Source organism: Aspergillus chevalieri, chromosome 1 (genome assembly GCF_016861735.1).
Source record: "Aspergillus chevalieri M1 DNA, chromosome 1, nearly complete sequence".
NCBI classification, from domain to species: Eukaryota; Fungi; Ascomycota; class Eurotiomycetes; order Eurotiales; family Aspergillaceae; genus Aspergillus; species Aspergillus chevalieri.
In genome coordinates, this window is record NC_057362.1 from 4895867 (window position 1) to 4913179 (window position 17313).

Sequence of the window (17313 nt, forward strand, 5' to 3'; positions counted from 1 at the left end):
CTTGTAGGACATCTATCTGGTTGAAGGCTTTGCTTCATGGTTAATCCATGTGTAATATGAACTGCATCGTCGTGTTATTTGGTTCAGATTCTTTCTGCGCCATTTGTTTAGCGAAAAATACAAAGCAGCAATGCATTAGGTATATGGTGCCATAATGATAGGCGTTTAGCTTCCCCAAGCATGCCCGACTACCCAAAGCGACATTCGGTGCATCTGATAGAAACGTAAGCCATACCAACTGAGTACACGTGATTAGCTCGATTGTCGTAACACAGTTCGCTACAAGCTTCTGTGCTCACACCTAAGATAATGCCAGTTGACTCGAAACTGATTAGTTGTCGTATAAAAAGTTTGGGGCAACAACAGACGAAATAGACGAGCGTTCGGCATTTAGCCGGAATCTTGTACCATCAGAAGTAGTCAGTCGCATCAACCACGAACAGTTCCACGTGCTCTGAGAAACTTGGTTGTCCCATTTGTCGCAATTCCATACATGGTATCGATTTTGCCAGTTTGTTTGTGGGCGTTATGAACAATTCCGGATAAAACAGTCGCTGCCTGTGTCAAGCCCCATAGTGACAGCTCCAAGGGCATTTGCAAAATGGTTTATCAGAGACACTGATATAGCAAGCAGCAGATCAGTCTTTTCAAAAAGCAATGGTCCTTGCAACCCCAAGGCATGATCTTTCAGGGGATAACATGATCCTGTAATTCCTGGGCATGAAGTGATCAGGCATGCGGTGTACTGCATTGACTGGCCATATGTGTATAATGTTGCTTCCCACAATCACTTCTAGTTGATGTAAAGCTGGTATAAGGACCTCTTTGCAAGTGCAGTTCCGTCACGGGGTTCTAACCACTCCCCATTATTCCTTGGCTGTCAATACATGTTACAACATCCGCTGACGCCTGTACATGTCCAATATGCGCACTGAAGTGTGCAATACTGCCAGCTGCAAGCGCAAGCCAATTGGGCTGAGATCAAATGTTATGATGAAAATATCACGACTGGCTTGATATAAAGCCACATGTGGAATGGTCGAAAACTAAATGGAGCACTGTTGAATCATCATATCAGCCCTTCATTGATGGGATGAGATTGATTGTGAATCTCCTGAAGGTCCGTTGAAAATCCACAAACATACTTTTGCTTATACGTTGTTTCGTTCTACCGACGGAAATGATCATCTCTTGCTTATCTGTCAATAGATTCCCGGTCGTATGGTCTTCAAGGCCCGATAACTCGACCATCATTTGAGTCGGTCTGACGAGTAGTCGACCATGTATGGTAATAGATACTCCGTGAGTATCCAATTGTGGATCACAATAACAATATGATCCTTGGGTGTATTCTGTACTTGCAGACACATCCCATCATGCCGTGCGACATGGTTAGCTTCTTTCAGACAGATAATCTGGGTTCGTGAACTTTCTTGGCCTTTCTGTCTTTTGCACCATATCAAAGTGGCGGCAAGGACAGATAACTTAGGGATAAGATGATTAGATCGGCCGATTGTGATGAGGGGAGGCAAGGTACTAGAGGGCATGTGACATACAGCCCTCCTCGGCCCTCCCAATCATGCTATTATTCGACAGTTCTCAGGGAAACGACACCAGCACCAGTGTCGAGTGGTCAATGAAACTTTCAATACTTTGTTGACAAGTTTTTGAGGGACATTCTCAAGAGAAACCCCAACAGGAGAACTTAAAAGCCCCACATGCATGTTTCTGCATGCGCCTCCTTCTAGGTATTCTTCGTTCACAAAACCGTCTTCTTAATTCGGAATACCGAGCCATGACAATCATCGGTTCCTTTGTTGGACCCCTTCTTCGTCCTTTCAATGGTTCGCTGTTATCCACCGCATCTCATATTGTAAGATGAATCTTTATAGCCGTGAAGGATAAGCATATTGTTGCCGATTTATCGTTTAGGAACTAGTTATTCTGTCTGGGACTTGTTGCCGGTATTTCATTCCTAGTGAGAATGGCGTTGCTGTTAGCATTTGGGTTCGTAAGGGTTGAGTAACCGTGTCGTGTAGTTGTAGAGGAAATTCTTGGAGGATATGTTGGTTAGCCCGTGAGATGGACAAGTTGGTCCTGTGGTCATGCCGTTCGAACTGGCAGCTGGTAAGTTAGAATCGTGTATCTGATGGGCAGAGTTGGAAAGTATTGGAGGAAGTGATGCAGCAGCCTGGTTTTTGGAAGAATGATGGACGTAAGTGAAAGAAGAAATGAATCTTGATGATGGAGACATAGTAAGATATTCACTGATTAAAGGGTTTCTTATGGAAGCTAACTACGACCAAGTATGGAATTGACGAAAAAGAATTGAATAGATGTAGTCTATTATGTACTCCAAAGAGGAGGATAATCAAGTCAAGTCTATCTATATACAAAGCATAACCAACCAAGGCCATCCAAACAGGGGTATACCTAGCAAAACATTAAAACAACGTATGCAAGCCATGGTGGAATCCAAAATCGCTCAAAAGTAAAGCAAAATAGAAGAGAAGAAAGGATATACATGTCAAGAAAAAAGCATAAAGCAACAGAAGATGAATGAGATCGACCTTCTCCACCAGGGAACCAATCGATCATGCATCGTCAGCAACAACATCTTTGTTGTACGGTTTGCTTTCGGGTGTATTTGCCAGCGCGCTCTGCAGTGCACTGGTCAAATCAATATGGAAGAATGGCCGGTTGATACCCTGCACCATTGCCACCTTGCGCGGTCCCTGGCTGCGATACGCCTTGCTAGACTTAAGGTCCTTCTGCAGCCCGTTAGAGCTGTTGCTGCTGCCGTCAGACGACTCCTCGATGTCACGCGTGGTCTCGTGTTCGATGGTGTGAGATCCGTCCTTGAGACCCTGTTCGAGGTCTGCGCCTTTCGAGGGCGTCGGGGCAGTGTGCTGCGTTTGTTGGTTGTTGACGATCTCGGCGTGTGCAGCGGCGGAGGAGCTACCCTCGATCTCGGCAACGCTGAAAATGGGTTTCCAGCGGTGGAAGCCGTCGTCCGAGGCAGGGGTAGGGAAACCAAATCCGGCAGAGGCGAGGGCACGCTTGGTCCAGCGGTTGTTGATGTGGGCAAAGTGCCATTGGACGCGCTCGGGGGCGGCGTACATGTCGAGCTGGTTGCGGACGTCTATGAGATTCTGGATGGAGGTCACGTCGACGTTGTTAACGGACGAGAAATCGAGGATAACTGCGCGGAGAAGGGGCAGGTGGGATTCATCTTGCGCCGCATTACCCTTGCGCGGACCTGGGTCGTTCCACGGGCGGTCACCGGGCTTCGAGTAGGCAAAGGGATTTGTGCGGCGAGTTTGCGAGAAAATGGTCCGGACCAGGTAATCGGTGTAGTGGTTGGCGTTAGGGTAGTTGAATCCTTCAGAGAAACGGTAGATGAAGATACCAGGGAATGGCTGTTCCACATTGACCTCGGGGTTCGATCCGTCGTTGTGGCTGATGGGAAGGAAGATCGAACGGTGCAACTGGTCTTGCTCATCGGAAGGACGGTCGTTGACGGGGCTATACTTTCCTTGTTGATCCACGAGGTGGTCGCCAATAACAGAGTGGATAGTCACCCTGCCCATGAACTGACCGCGGGCCTTGGCCACACGGAACAGCAGAACCGCAGCCGAAATACAAATAGTGCAGTAGATACCGTCTTCGATGGTGGCGAAAACGGAGACAAACACACCAACAAAGAAGATAATAACGTCCAAGGGTGAAACGCGCCAGAACTGGTAAACAGTGTTGGGAGGGGTGATCAAGTCACCAACAGCGTGAATGATAACACCGGCCAGAGACGATTTGGGGATGTAGAAGAAAACGGCCGTCAGGGCGTAGATAGCGATAAGGACGAGAATGGCCGTGATGCAACCAGCAAGGGGAGTCCGGACACCAGCCTTGGACTTGATAGCGGTACGCGAGAAGGAACCGGTAGCGGGGTAGGCACCAAGGAAAGGACCAAGCAGGTTAGATACACCAATGGCAACCATCTCCTGGGAAGGGTCGATGGTGTAGTTGTTGACACGACCAAAGGACTTGGAAATGGCAATGTGTTCGATCAAGAGGACAATGACGGCAGCAGGAAGTTGGTTGGCGAAGGCCTTAATGATCCTGGTGTTGACGACGGGGACAGCGGCGTTCTGAAAACCTCGTGGAACCTCGCCAATAACCTTGAACAAAGGATCGTCTTTCCGGTGCAGGTTGACCGCAGCACTAATCATGGTGTAGAACAGAATGACAAAGACGGTGCGCAGAGTGGCGGCGAAGAAGAAAAGCTTAGCCCGGTGAGGGTACTTCTTGGCGCCGTAGTTGCAAGCGAAACGGATGATATACAACATGGCAAGAGCAGTAACACCCATGGCGGCGTCGATCTTCGCGCTGGGAAGGTACTTGAGAGTGTCAATGATGACTTTGTAGGTAGCACCCCGAGTACTGAAATCCGCGGTTTGTCCAAGCAAGCTCTGGACCTGGCCGGCGATGATATTGAGAGCGGAACCGGTCATGAAGGCCGAAATGGCGGGAAGAGGGATGAAATCAACGATAAAACCCAATCGGGCCAAACCCAAGAAGCAGACGATAGCACCGCAGATAATGGCCATGGCGGAAGCAATGATGTTGCCATCAATATCGGGTTCGATTTCCTTAGCCTGGAGGACGACGGAACCGACGACGGTAGACAAGACAGCAACGGGGCCGATGGTGATATCCTTGGAGGTAGCGAAGAACCAGTAAATCAAGACACCCATGAAGGACGAGTAGAGGCCGAATTGCACATCCAATTCGGCCAGTTTGGCGTAAGCCATACCCTGGGGAATGACAACACAACCGACAGTGACACCTGCCACCAAGTCTCCGATAAACCATTGCCAGTTATACCGGGTAATCCATGACAAGAAAGGGAAGAGGCTGTAGACATAGAGACCAAGGGCACGCAACGAGGGCGTGTGCTCTTTGATCCATTCGTAAGATGTAGGTTCGGGTTCGAGGTAGGAGTAGGTTTCCATAGTGCCAACCGAAAAAGTCGACTCGCCCCGGGTTACCGGGTCTTGGTCGGCATTGAGAGGGTCACGATAGGCGACTTGAATTCCAAGACCTTTTGCCAGGCCATGGCCGATCTTGGTCTTGAGGTCGTCTTTAGACATGATGGGATACGGGGATGGGACAAGGCGCAGCCTGGCTCGAATGACCTCTAGAGGGTAGAGGAGAATTGAGGAAGAAAACCCTTTCCAGAAGGGGTAGAGGCGAAAATGGTGATCAATCGTATATAGGTCGAGGCGAAGGGTATATATCAATGGCGGAAGATATATTCAAATAAATCCCATGGCGAGATCGCGAAAGAGAAAAAATAGACTAGTGGATGTAATCAATCGGAGGCCAAGCCCGATGTCGTGATCTCGAGCTGGTATGGCAGCACCGGGTTTGTTTCTGTACAAGGGCCTGTACTTTTGAATTGAAAGCAATCAAAACGATGTAATATGCAAATGAAAAGAAAAGCCAGCGTGCTCCTGAGGTGGCGTTGTATACCCTAGGAAGTCCGATATTTTGCCGCGGACTATGCGCAGACTGATAGATGGAAAGATAAACTGAGAGGAAAAGAATAGAGGAACAGGACGGTTTTTGAACGAGAGGTTGCCGAGACGTTGAAATGCTGGTCAAAAATAAAGCAGAGGTACGTATGCGGATGACAAGTTGCTAGTAAACGGATCGTCAGGATAGAATTAGCAGTAAGTCTGGGATTTGCCGCAGGTTCTGGGCCCGATGACGACGGCGTGGGCCCGTGGATGTTAATTATTTATCTCGGGACAGTCCCGTAGTACAGTCCATGTGTTTTAACTATGCATTCTTAACTATACATTCTCTACAGAATACTCCGTACATTTAATTCCCTAGTCGTACTAGATACTACTATACATACAAATATATACATTCGATATGTGCTCCTGCGTGTACAAGTACTCGTGTATAACTGTCACTCTATCCGTCAGCGCCAAGCCACTATCTCCGGTTCCAGACCCGCTAGGGTAAGGGCTTGCCCACTGGCCAATCAAAAACTACCCAGCTCCGCGCTACCCCACAAGCCTCGTGCAGTGATCCTCCACCTTTAATCGCTGTGCGCCAATCACAGCCGCGTCAGAACGCGCCATCGCTTTGACCGATGGTGAAACCTGCGAACGGCTGCCAGTGGGGCGTTCTTGAAGATTGCCTTTTTGGGAAGTCTTGTTCCCTTTTCGCCCTTGAGCACGTCCGGGGTAGCTGAGCTTACTTGGTTTAAGGTATATCAATGTGTTGGTCACGACTCTATTACTCTCCCATTTGAAATGATATTCGCTCAATATTCCCGTATCTGCACTCTGTATTCCAATCCATACAGACAGAGATCCATGCATCTCCAGCATCACACAATATGTACCCCACTCTAACACCATCCAGATCAAAATCACATCATCCGTTTTATCGCTGCTTGGCCTACTCCCTTTGGGTTGGCTTGCCGCAGCGTTGGCAGGAACTCAACCTTAATTCTCGCATTGACACTGCCAATCTCTCGTTGAGACACCTCTTTTCGTCCTCACTTACATCTACCGGGTGCTCCGTGCGTGCTTTGTGGCTCAACTAACTATGGAAATGAAAAGGATCCAAGGTCCTGTCATGTCATTCTTGGCCCCATGATCTCATATAGAGTTACGCTTATTTGCTTCCAAACTCACGGGCCCGTATAGAGATTGGGTAACCAATGAGGCTATGTTTACATTAACCATTGGCTTGGCCTGCTATCACGCGAGTGCAAATACAAGAACAAGAAAAAGCAAAGAATGTTGAAGTATTTCACGGAGTAGGGATATCGTAGCACATTCTACAAAAGTACCATGCATATTCGCTTAACGTACTCCATAGAGTAGCTTGTTACATGCAGGGTCGTACGATCTGACCAAGGCTCTGGACTCGACTGGACACCACTAGAGATATATCCCTCATACTCGATCATTTTGTACGACTCCGTACAAGTACACGGGACGGAAGTGAATCCATGTACCTACCGTCTTCTAGATCTGGTCACCTGCACATAGTAGTGATGCGGCTCGAGCGGTTCAAGTATTGAGAAGGATGACATGGTTACATCGTCTGTTGGTATAGTATCAGCTGGGCTTGTTATTTCGTGCTACTTCGACCCAGGTGATTGAACAGCGCAGTAAAGCTTCATTTACCAGGGTAATTCAGTGGAATGTGCACGGACTTGGGAAGGGGACGATTCGACTGCATAGAGGGAAACTGAACCAGGCATAAATCAGAGGCGAGAGCATACGGATAGAAGGCTCTCTGGTCATGAAAGTGCAGTGCTTTGAACCTCATGAGTAACCGATGGATGACTGCAGACTCAGAATACCGTCTCCAACAGTCAGTTGATACAAATTCGCATAAATATATCTCAGTAGTAGTTAATCTGAGGTGCATTGAACTCAACATGGAACGCAGGTCGAACATTGCATTCGGCCTGGTTTTAGGGTTAATCTGAGACAACAACTCTCAACCAAACCATCAAATCCCGCTTACGGCATTCCGACCTCTGCCACTTTGCTTTTATACATTTCGAGCTCGAGGGCTCTGCTTCCAAGGCAAATCCAAAGCAATCCAATTCATTGATCTATAAACATCGACACGCTCCGGCCCATACTATTCCCATTCAAACAATTAACGAAATTCCCACCATGGTCTCGTTCATCTCATCACCTTCAACCCCATTCCCATGCAACCCAATGAGCAACCGCATTATGCAAGGGAATAAATTAAAAGAGCAGAAGAAAAAAAAAAAGATCATAACAGGAATGGGGGAAGAAACAGGAAAAAGGAAAAAAGATTCCATTGTCATCTCCCAAATCTCATGAAGAACGCCAGCGCAAAGCAAATCATAAGCAAGGAAAGAAAAAATAAACCCAGAAAATCACCGGGGCTGAAATGGTATCATAAACTTTCATCATTTGCCCCAGCAGCGTCAACTTCATAAATCCTGTCCCAAATCGAGTCGTTTACTGAGAAGCACACTGCACCCGCTCAGCACCCGGAGGAACATCGTCGTCATCCTCATCCATGCCACCGGCAGCACCTTGTGCCCGGGCCTGCGAGTACTCGCTCGAGTCAACGTTCTCGGGCTCAAAGTCTTCCACCATGGCGTCGGCGGGGGCGTGGGTCTGCTCCATGCGGGGAGGCAGGACTTGCTCCAAGAGGTGAAGGTTCTGCAGCTGATCCTTCTCGGGGAATTTGACGTCAAATTGAATGTAGAGGTTACCGTGGTCGTGGTGGCGGAACGAAGGCATACCCTGGCCCTGGATCACCTTGATGGAGCCTGGAGATGTCCGTTAGCATTGTATTTCTCCTCACATACAGCTTCACGCAAACTTACCAGGAGTGACGACCTCGCCAGGAGCGATGTTCACATTCAACCACCGGTCGTCAAGGTGCTCAACGGAGAAGCTGCCTCCAGCAAGAGCCGTAAGAAGATCAATCTCAACTTGGTAGAAAAGGTCGTCATCCTTGCGCTGGAACCGGGGGTGGGGCTTGGTCTCAATCTCGAAGACAACATCTCCGGCCATGACACCAGGGATCTGGTCACCCTCCCCGCGGAACTCAACCTTGTGACCGTTCCTGATACCCTTGTCGACGTGGACGTGGAGCACCTTGCGCTCAACAACAGTCTTCTTACCGTTACACTTCTTGCAGCGGTCCTTGTCACGGATCATCTCTCCCTCGCCGTTACAATCAGGGCAAACGGTCTGGAAGCGCTGGATCATGGGGCCCATCTGGCGCATCATGGTCTTCATACCAGAACCATTGCAGCCGGTACACGACTTGACGGCGCCTTCCTTACCACCGCGGCCCTCGCAGCCAGAGCAAATGACAGACTTCTGCAATGCCAGCTTCGAGACCTTGCCGCGGTAAATGTCCTCCAGGTTGACCTTGTGAACGTGGTGGATGGTACGGGCCTTCTTCGGGCCAGTGTCCCGCATACCACCGCCGAACATGCCGCCAAACGGACCGCCGCCGCCGCCGAAGAACTGCGCGAAGAGATCCTCAGCGCCCATTCCACCACCGGCGCCACCGCCCTCGAGACCTTCTTCACCGAGCTGATCATAGATGCCGCGCTTGTCCGAATCCGACAGAATCTCGTAGGCGTGGGACAGTTCCTTGAATTTCTCGGCGGCTTCGGGGTTGTCTGCGTTCTTGTCTGTTCGCAAAGTTATCGTCAGTCCAAAATGAAGCCCGTCTTTGATCCGGGACCAACATACCAGGGTGGTACTTGAGAGCACCCTTCTTGTAAGCCGACTTCAACTGGGCCTCAGAGGCTGTTTCGGGAACCTGATCGCCAGCCTGTCAGTTTCACCGCTCCAACTAAAACTTTGAAACAAGAAGATCCTTACCCCGAGAATGTCATAAAGCTTGGTGTCCTTGACCATTGTGAGGGTCTAGTCTAAAAGCTGACGGAAAAGAGGGGAAATCGAAGAACTTTTCGGGAATGTGCGAAGCAAAAGGACGACGAAAAGGAAAACAGAAGAGGATATCAAACGCCCGGAGGAATAAGACAACAGCCTTGGTCTCTTGACCAGCGACTTTGATATTTGAGGGTGGGATTGGAGATGGGGGAAAAGGTGAAAGAAGGATCTTTTGTGAAGATGTTTCGATTATCACCGCGGCGGCGATAGGCAGCGGCTGCGGTGTATTGGTAATACAGGCTCCTGTAAATATGGTAACCTAATTACCAGGGTCAGGCACCAACGGACCACCAAGTCAGGTCGTAATACGTGCTTCTTTCACAACCAGTAGGTAATCCAGATACCGGAGATAAAGATGAAGCGAGAAATGGTCTAAAACAACTACAAGAAAGGGCAATCCCGATATAAAGAGCGCCTCAGAACAATACCAATACCTTCTCCTCCCCCTCAATTTCAAAACACATAAAAACCCAACACGTCTCTTTCTTCTCTCACCTGCGCATTCTGGCTGCTTCGATTGCCCGTCCAGAAACGAATCCATGGCCCGAGCGCTGGTACCGGCGGTCTTCGATGTGGTTCTGCGTCTTTCCAGCGCTTTCGCCGCCTTTCCATGGAGGCAAATGGTCTTTGTAATTACGCGCCCGTGACAGGGTTCCAGTATTCCATGTGGCAGTTGCCTACTGTTGGCGGGTAAAATACGGTATTGTATTCTCTTCCATGCGCTTCCACAGAGAAGAGGCAGAGATCTGATAGAAATTCGATCTATCATATTAAAGGAAAATTTGCCTAACAATGGAATAGGAGGGTGTATTAAGTGGCAATATTAGTCAGTTTAGTTTAATTAGCGCCAATACCAGAGATAAAGTTAATGCCCGCAATGCGTCCTTCAGTTGTTATGCGCGGGATTTTATGCACAAATTTTCCGTATTCAAGCCTCAGACACCAAGGCGTCGCTTAACCACTCGCTTATCAGAATCCGGAGCCATACGGAATTTGACTGTAAAACGAGCTAGTCATGACAGTATGGAGTAGTTATCTAGCGTTATCTGTATTCTGTAGATTTGATTGCTTTTCTCACCTTCGATCCCTCAACTTATTTCTGTACTTACTCCCACATCATCAACACAATGGACCAAGACCCCGGTTTTATCGCTGCCGTTGAAGAGGCCAAGAAAGGTGCCGCTGAGGGTGGTGTGCCAATTGGCGCAGCGCTGGTTTCCAAGGATGGCCAGATCCTTGGAAGGGGACATAACATGCGCGCTCAGAATGGAAGTGCCATTCTGCACGTTAGTCCTTCCTTTCTACATGCAAGGCGTAAAATAAGCTCACGTCAAACTTGTAGGCCGAGATGTCCGCTCTTGAAAACTCTGGCCGCCTGCCCGCTTCGGCCTACGAGGGGGCTACTATGTATACTACCCTGTCACCCTGTGACATGTGCACCGGCGCCTGTTTACTCTACAAGGTGAAGCGGGTGATTATCGGCGAGAACAAGAACTTTGTTGGTGGCGAGGATTATCTTCACGCTCGGGGTAGGGAGGTTGTGGTGTTGGATAATAAGGAGTGTAAGCACTTGATGGAGAAGTTCATCAAGGAGAAGCCTGGGCTCTGGTAGGTCTTCCATATTTTTTCGAAATTCCCAGTTGCTAGACGTCACAGGATCTAATGGCCTTTTGTGATCCTTCTAAACTCGGATTCACCATGTTGCCCCAGCAATGTACTAATCGCGAAATTTTTAGGAATGAGGATATCTCTGTTTAGGTCAGGCGTTCGTCGTTCAGGTCAAGGTAGGTGTTGTGATTGAAAAAAGTTTGGTCATCCGCCATGTACATAAAGGGAATATCCAGACGTTGTAAGTACTCATTCGCATGAAGGTCGATTGATTTATGAGGTCGTCAACCGGTGAATTTCTTCGAAGAAGAACTTCAAGTCATCCGGCTTAACGAACGGAGTGACACCTGCATATATTAGCTTTTTGTGGAATATACATAAATGGGCGCCATACCATGTCCCAGGTTAGCAATCCATCCTTGTTTGCCCTTTTGGAACCCATCAACCATAGCCTTAACGGCTTCCGCGATGGCCGGACGGCCTCCATAGAGCACGCCAGGGTCAGCATTTCCCTGGATAGTAACACGCCCATTCGCAATCTTGAAGGCCTCGGCCGGGTCATGTAGCCAGTCGAGACCAACAACGTTGTAGCCCGACTCGCAAAGGTCGTCAAGCGCATACCAAGCGCCCTTCGCGAAAACCGTCATCGGCACCGGCTCCAATCCCATCTCCTTCAACCTCTTCGGCAGGTTGGCAGAGATATACCGCAGATACGGAAGAGCAAAGCTCTTGAAAGAGGCCGGAGAAAGCTCACCAGCCCACGAATCGAATACCTGGACCAATTGCGCTCCCGCCAAAACCTGGAGAGCCAGGTATTCCACACAGATCTCTGCAATCTTCTGCAGTAATGCCTGCGACTGCTGCGGATACTTGTAAAGCCACGTCTTGGCCTGGACGAACATCTTGCTTCCTCCGCCCTCAACCATATAGCATAGCAGAGTCCAGGGAGCACCGCAGAAACCGATTAGCGGCACCTGACCCTGCAGCTTGTGCCGGGTGAGTGTAATAGCCTTGTATACGTATTCCAACTCATCCTTGACATTAACCTCTTTCTTCATGACCTTCCCGTATTGACCGTCGTCCGGCGACTGGAGAGGGTCGGGGAAATGAGGGCCCTTCTTATCCACCATCTCGACCTGCATTCCCATAGCCTGGGGAATTACCAGGATATCCGAGAAGATAATGGCGGCATCGATCAGACCGGCATAACGTCTAACGGGTTGGATGGTAATCTCCGATGCAACTTCGGGCGTCCGGCAGCATTCGAAGAAATCGCGGCCGCCTTTGGCTTCATGGTACTCGGGGAGGTAGCGTCCAGCTGTATATTCACCAATGTGTCAGTCTCTTCCTCCATGCCTTTTCAAATCGATAGCAGAGTCGATGAAAACTCACCTTGCCGCATAACCCATATCGGAGGGCGTTCCACTTTCTCGCCTGCAATTACGTCAGTTTGTCTCAATGATTGGTGAAAGCTTCAATTCGAATACCTCTTGCGGCTCTGAGTAGGAGATCGTTCTTGAGAGGTTCGAATTGTTTCTGCATTTTGACGAGGATGGTTTGTCGTTGTAACGAAAGTACTTTGGAGAGGCGGGGATATTTTATCAGCTCGGCGTCTCGGCCCATCCGGCGCTCAGCGGGTCCGTTCTACGGCATGTTGCCCGCAAAGTAATTCTAGAAAATTGCATAGCTTGTAGGATGTGATGTTTTTTTAGGGTATGGATTATTATACACAGATTTTCCTAATCATTGCAATCAATTGTACACATTCTTTTCACATCAATCATCTTCGCCTTTTCTCTTCCGAAGATTAGCCATGCTGTACGTAGACTCATCCAGTTCCTTTCGATGCTTTCCTTCAGCTGCTGCTGCTATGATATCCGAAGTGCCCTGTGAGTTGATCGCCTCCGCCAATTCTTGAATGGGCTCCCATTCCAGAGATTCTGAGCCAGTCTTCACGCGGAATGCTTCCAAGAGGGTCTGGGGAGAAGCAGGAGTTTCTCTCCATTCTTGGGTCGATCCAGTCTTGCGAACGCCGTCAACAGAAACAAAGATTGCCTCATTTGCTGTTGTCAGGTCAAGAACATTTCCAGAGAGCTGAATAGGGTTCTGGGCTTTCAGTGTCCCGGCTGGTTCCAGCACATAGCACAGAAGTTGCGAGGACCTGTAATGGATGTTTAGATATATATCTTTAAGGATAGATGGAACAGCACTCACCCCTCAAGACTAACAATTATGACATTTGATGTTCCAAGAGACACAGCCCAGATGCCGCGAACAGCGATCTCCGGAGTTTCCGAAGCATTATCGACCAACAGAACCTTTTGAAGTATTTGACTCTCTGCCCATTTCCAGACGAGCAAGTGGCTGTCACCGCCACCAGAAACGAGATATTCTGGCGCCCACTGAGGAATGCAAAGCTTGCTGATAAATGAGGTGTGACCCAAGCAGAAGTTCTCAATGACGTGGGCTTGGGGAGGACCACGGGATACCCGGATATGTTCATCCCGGTCTCCAGTCAGGATATAAGAGCGTTTGCTATCAGGCAACGAAACATAAATCAAATCCGTCAGCAGAGAGACATGACCAAGCAGAACTTGATGCTCGAATGCCGGCCCGGTCTTCTCCTCTGGTCTATATCCTTCATTCCACTGCCGTTTCTGCTGTTCCAGAGCCTGCAAGTTCTTCTTAGAGTGCACAGTTAAGGATGTCGCTGCGGGCTGGGTCCTCGTCTGGGTAATTGGCCGGGATGGAATAGCTGTTGGCTTTTCGCCGGGGATCAATGGCAAAGAGTAAACATCTCCAAATTTATCCCCACACAGAATGGTAGTATCGTTGTTAGCCAAGACAATGGCGGATGGCCGCTTTGGCATGTTTCTATCCAGAGTGTTAGCATTCAATCTACGTGACTGAAAGTAATATCTCCATACCGTGCACTCAATTGCTCAAGGTCACCATCATCCCCTACCGAGAAGACACGGATGCATTTGTCTTCTGATGTAAGGGCAACCACGTGCTTGCCGCTAGAAGAAGCAACCAGCAAGGGAATACTCGACCATGTAATCGAAACCAGAGATTTCCAAGCTTCTCCGACAGACTTCGAATCTTCATTTGCAGGCGCTTCAGAATTGGAGACTCTTCGCTTCTTCTCTGGGGGCTCTTGATTCTCCTCCGCGGCATCTACATTCCGGGGCCAAATGGCGAGCTGCTCTCCACTTTCAGCACCATAAGAATAAAGCCGCGGCCCAGAAGATGCGATAAGCAAGTTCTGGGAGCCAGTGGACTGTCTATCCACGTGCTGAATGCGAAGGAATGGGTGTTGGAAGTTTCCGGCCATAGTGCAAGTAAAGGACCGGATACCACCGAGTCAGAAATAGGCAAATCGAGAATTCAGGAATGACAATGATTTAGCTCTCATAAAAATCATCCGACATACAAAATAGAAGCAACAAATCAAACACTCATAAACGGCTCTATACAGCCGCCGTAAAGCCCTTTTCTTTTTGCGGCTCCGCTGGCGGGCGGGGAGCACGTGATCGGCTCGCTAGGCGAAGCCACAAGAAGATTTCCCAAAAATGTCAAAATTCCTTTTTTTCTTTCCTTCTTTGAACTTCAACGTCACGATTCGACATCGTACATCAACAACTTTCAAACTAATTTCCTTGCCCTTAAACATCCTATCTTCAGCGAAATAAGGAGACATGGGGGGCAAGTCGGCTATCAAGACCGCTTACTTCGAGAAGCTCAAGAGCCTTCTTGATGAGTACAAGACGGTCTTCATTGTCGGTATCGACAATGTCAGCTCGCAGCAGATGCACGAGATTCGTCTGAGTCTCCGTGGTGAGGGCGTTGTCTTGATGGGTAAGAACACCATGGTAAGTTTGCTTTCGTTCTCTGTTGTACTGGAATAACTATTGACAGTGATTTTAGGTTCGCCGTGCCATCAAGGGCTTCGTTGCCGAGAACCCGGAGTACGAGCGTCTGCTTCCCTTCGTTAAGGGTGAGTTTCCTGCGTCGCGATATAGTTTACGATCAATTTGGTGGAATTGGGCTGACTGGTTTTTGCAGGCAACGTTGGTTTCATCTTCACCAACGGTGACCTCAAGGAGACCCGTACCAAGATCCTCGCCAACCGTGTGGCTGCCCCTGCTCGTGCTGGTGCTGTTGCCCCTGGCGATGTCTGGATTCCTGCCGGTAACACTGGTATGGAACCGGGTAAGACCTCTTTCTTCCAGGCTCTCGGTGTCCCCACCAAGATTGCTCGTGGTACCATTGAAATTACCTCGGACCTCAAGCTCGTTGAGGCTGGCACCAAGGTCGGACCCTCTGAGGCTTCGCTCCTTAACTTGCTGAACATCTCGCCCTTCACCTACGGTATGACCGTCGCCCAGGTGTACGACAACGGCCAGACCTTCAGCTCAGACATCCTCGACATTGAGGAGGACCAGCTCCTCAAGACTCTGTCCTCGGCCATCCAGCGTATTGCTACCATCTCTCTGGCCACCAACTACCCCACCCTTCCCTCGGTCATGCACTCTCTTGTCAACGGCTACAAGAAGGTTCTCTCTGTTGCCGTCGAGACTGAGTACAGCTGGCCCGAGATTGAGCAGCTCAAGGACCGCATTGCCAACCCTGACGCCTATGCCGCTGCCGCTCCCGCTGCCGCCGCTCCCTCTGGCGGTGACGCCCCTGCCGCCGAGGAGAAGAAGGAGGAGGAAGAGGAGTCTGACGAGGACATGGGCTTCGGTCTTTTCGACTAAGCGTATCGCTCGTCTGATTCACGGAATACGATTGCCATGTATTAGATTTTTCTTATGACCTGTTAATGGTTGGAAATGGAAAAGTTCATGGATACAACAATCCTTCTCGGATACTCATCTAGATGTGGACGTAGACATACGTTCCATTTGTCTGATGAAGTTGGTGAGTTTTGCATTCCTTTTTCCTTTCTTTACCACAAATCAACCACATGCATTGGAATGATGAAATTTTTTAACTCGTAGCATACCTTCCAAGGGATGCTTTGAAGAACAAAAACCGCAACAACAACACTCTAATTTTTTGCTGACTCCTTTGCACTGATTCTACCTTTTGTCACATCATACTCTGACTTAATGCATTGAATGATTGCTAACGAAATTCTTAAGATCAGTTACCGATCCAATGGCCTTGGTCTACAGCACTTCGAGCTCTCTTAGAGCTAACGTAGTCTTGCTTATTGTAGCTCTTTAGAATTTCACAATTCACACTATTCATTTGAACCTGAACCAACCATCTTATTGTTCTCAACATTCATGAATATATCAACTCGTATCATTCGACACTCCCACACCGTACTCCCGTACCTGTGACCGTCTCCCCTATGTAGGCCTGTCCGTCTCCCTCCTACGATACAAAGGATCATCCAACCCATCAATAGGAATAAACCGCGGTAGCTCCCTAATCCGTCCAATCCATCTCCTCACGTTCCCAAAAGGCTCAAGCGAAATATTGCCCATAGGCGCCAACGCAACATACGGAAAGACCGCAATATCCGCAATCGTCGGCCGCTCCAACACCAACCACTCTACACTCTCCAAATGCTGATCTAGAATCTGCAATGACTTCTCCCCGCGAATCTTCGCCTCCCTTAGCGTCTGCTCGGTACTCGCAGTTCCCAGTCCGTTAAATGCCCCGCCGAATGACACGATCGCGCGTGCCGTGAAAACACCATACTGCACTCAACTAGCTGCGAAAGCGAGCCAGTTTGTGATGAGCGCTTGTTCCATAACGTCCGTGGACCACCAGCCATTGCCATCTGGGTTGTGGTACTTCCCCGCTAGATAGACCAGGATTGCGGCGGAGTCTGTGAGGACAAGGTCCCCGTCAACTAGGGTTGGGACTTCGCCCTTGGGGTTAAGGAAGAGGAACTTCTCTCCTCGCTGCTCGCCGTGGCGAAGGTCGACTTGAATTATGTCGAGTGGGATGTCGAGGAATGAGGCTAGGAGGCGGGCTTTGTAGCTGTTACCGGATGCTTCGTTGCTATATAGCGTTGGCATACTGGGCTTTGGTTTGGTTTGCTTGTAGTATGGTAATTTTGGGGTGCCGGAGCGGCTTAGATATCGCTGTCTGGTGCAATAGGATTGCTGTGATTTCTGGGAGACCTGTTCGGTGGATTTCTGGTGCACATATGTCTGGTGAGGTAGAGTTGCATTACACATCACCTGTCTAACTCTAG

The 17313-nt window shown here is 49.1% G+C and overlaps 7 protein-coding genes across 7 annotated transcripts; 2 read left to right on the forward strand and 5 right to left on the reverse strand.

Moving 5' to 3' along the window:
* Positions 1-2594: 2594 nt before the first annotated feature.
* Positions 2595-5150, reverse strand: SUL2 (SLC26/SulP family anion transporter; the record flags this gene model as incomplete). Its single annotated transcript, XM_043276285.1, has 1 exon — positions 2595-5150. One exon carries the CDS (start codon positions 5148-5150, stop codon positions 2595-2597), a length of 2556 nt encoding a protein of 851 aa, XP_043132809.1.
* Positions 5151-8030: 2880 nt separating this feature from the next.
* YDJ1 (type I HSP40 co-chaperone YDJ1) lies at positions 8031-9455 on the reverse strand (the record flags this gene model as incomplete). Its single annotated transcript, XM_043276287.1, has 4 exons — positions 8031-8347; positions 8405-9226; positions 9288-9357; positions 9420-9455. 4 exons carry the CDS (start codon positions 9453-9455, stop codon positions 8031-8033), a joined length of 1245 nt encoding a protein of 414 aa, XP_043132810.1.
* A 1163-nt stretch (positions 9456-10618) lies between these two features.
* FCY1 (cytosine deaminase) lies at positions 10619-11249 on the forward strand (the record flags this gene model as incomplete). Its single annotated transcript, XM_043276288.1, has 3 exons — positions 10619-10777; positions 10834-11099; positions 11228-11249. 3 exons carry the CDS (start codon positions 10619-10621, stop codon positions 11247-11249), a joined length of 447 nt encoding a protein of 148 aa, XP_043132811.1.
* Positions 11250-11372: 123 nt separating this feature from the next.
* HEM12 (uroporphyrinogen decarboxylase HEM12) lies at positions 11373-12641 on the reverse strand (the record flags this gene model as incomplete). Its single annotated transcript, XM_043276289.1, has 4 exons — positions 11373-11446; positions 11494-12417; positions 12492-12533; positions 12587-12641. The coding sequence occupies 4 exons, from the start codon at positions 12639-12641 to the stop codon at positions 11373-11375; spliced, it is 1095 nt and encodes a 364-aa protein (XP_043132812.1).
* A 234-nt stretch (positions 12642-12875) lies between these two features.
* trm82 (putative tRNA methyltransferase) lies at positions 12876-14433 on the reverse strand (the record flags this gene model as incomplete). The annotated part of the gene is made up of 3 exons (XM_043276290.1): positions 12876-13260; positions 13314-13973; positions 14027-14433. 3 exons carry the CDS (start codon positions 14431-14433, stop codon positions 12876-12878), a joined length of 1452 nt encoding a protein of 483 aa, XP_043132813.1.
* A 364-nt stretch (positions 14434-14797) lies between these two features.
* On the forward strand, positions 14798-15856 carry RPP0 (60S ribosomal protein uL10; the record flags this gene model as incomplete). The annotated part of the gene is made up of 3 exons (XM_043276291.1): positions 14798-14971; positions 15027-15096; positions 15165-15856. 3 exons carry the CDS (start codon positions 14798-14800, stop codon positions 15854-15856), a joined length of 936 nt encoding a protein of 311 aa, XP_043132814.1.
* Positions 15857-16816: 960 nt separating this feature from the next.
* URE2_1 (glutathione S-transferase family protein) lies at positions 16817-17134 on the reverse strand (the record flags this gene model as incomplete). Its single annotated transcript, XM_043276292.1, has 1 exon — positions 16817-17134. The coding sequence occupies one exon, from the start codon at positions 17132-17134 to the stop codon at positions 16817-16819; it is 318 nt and encodes a 105-aa protein (XP_043132815.1).
* Positions 17135-17313: the final 179 nt, after the last annotated feature.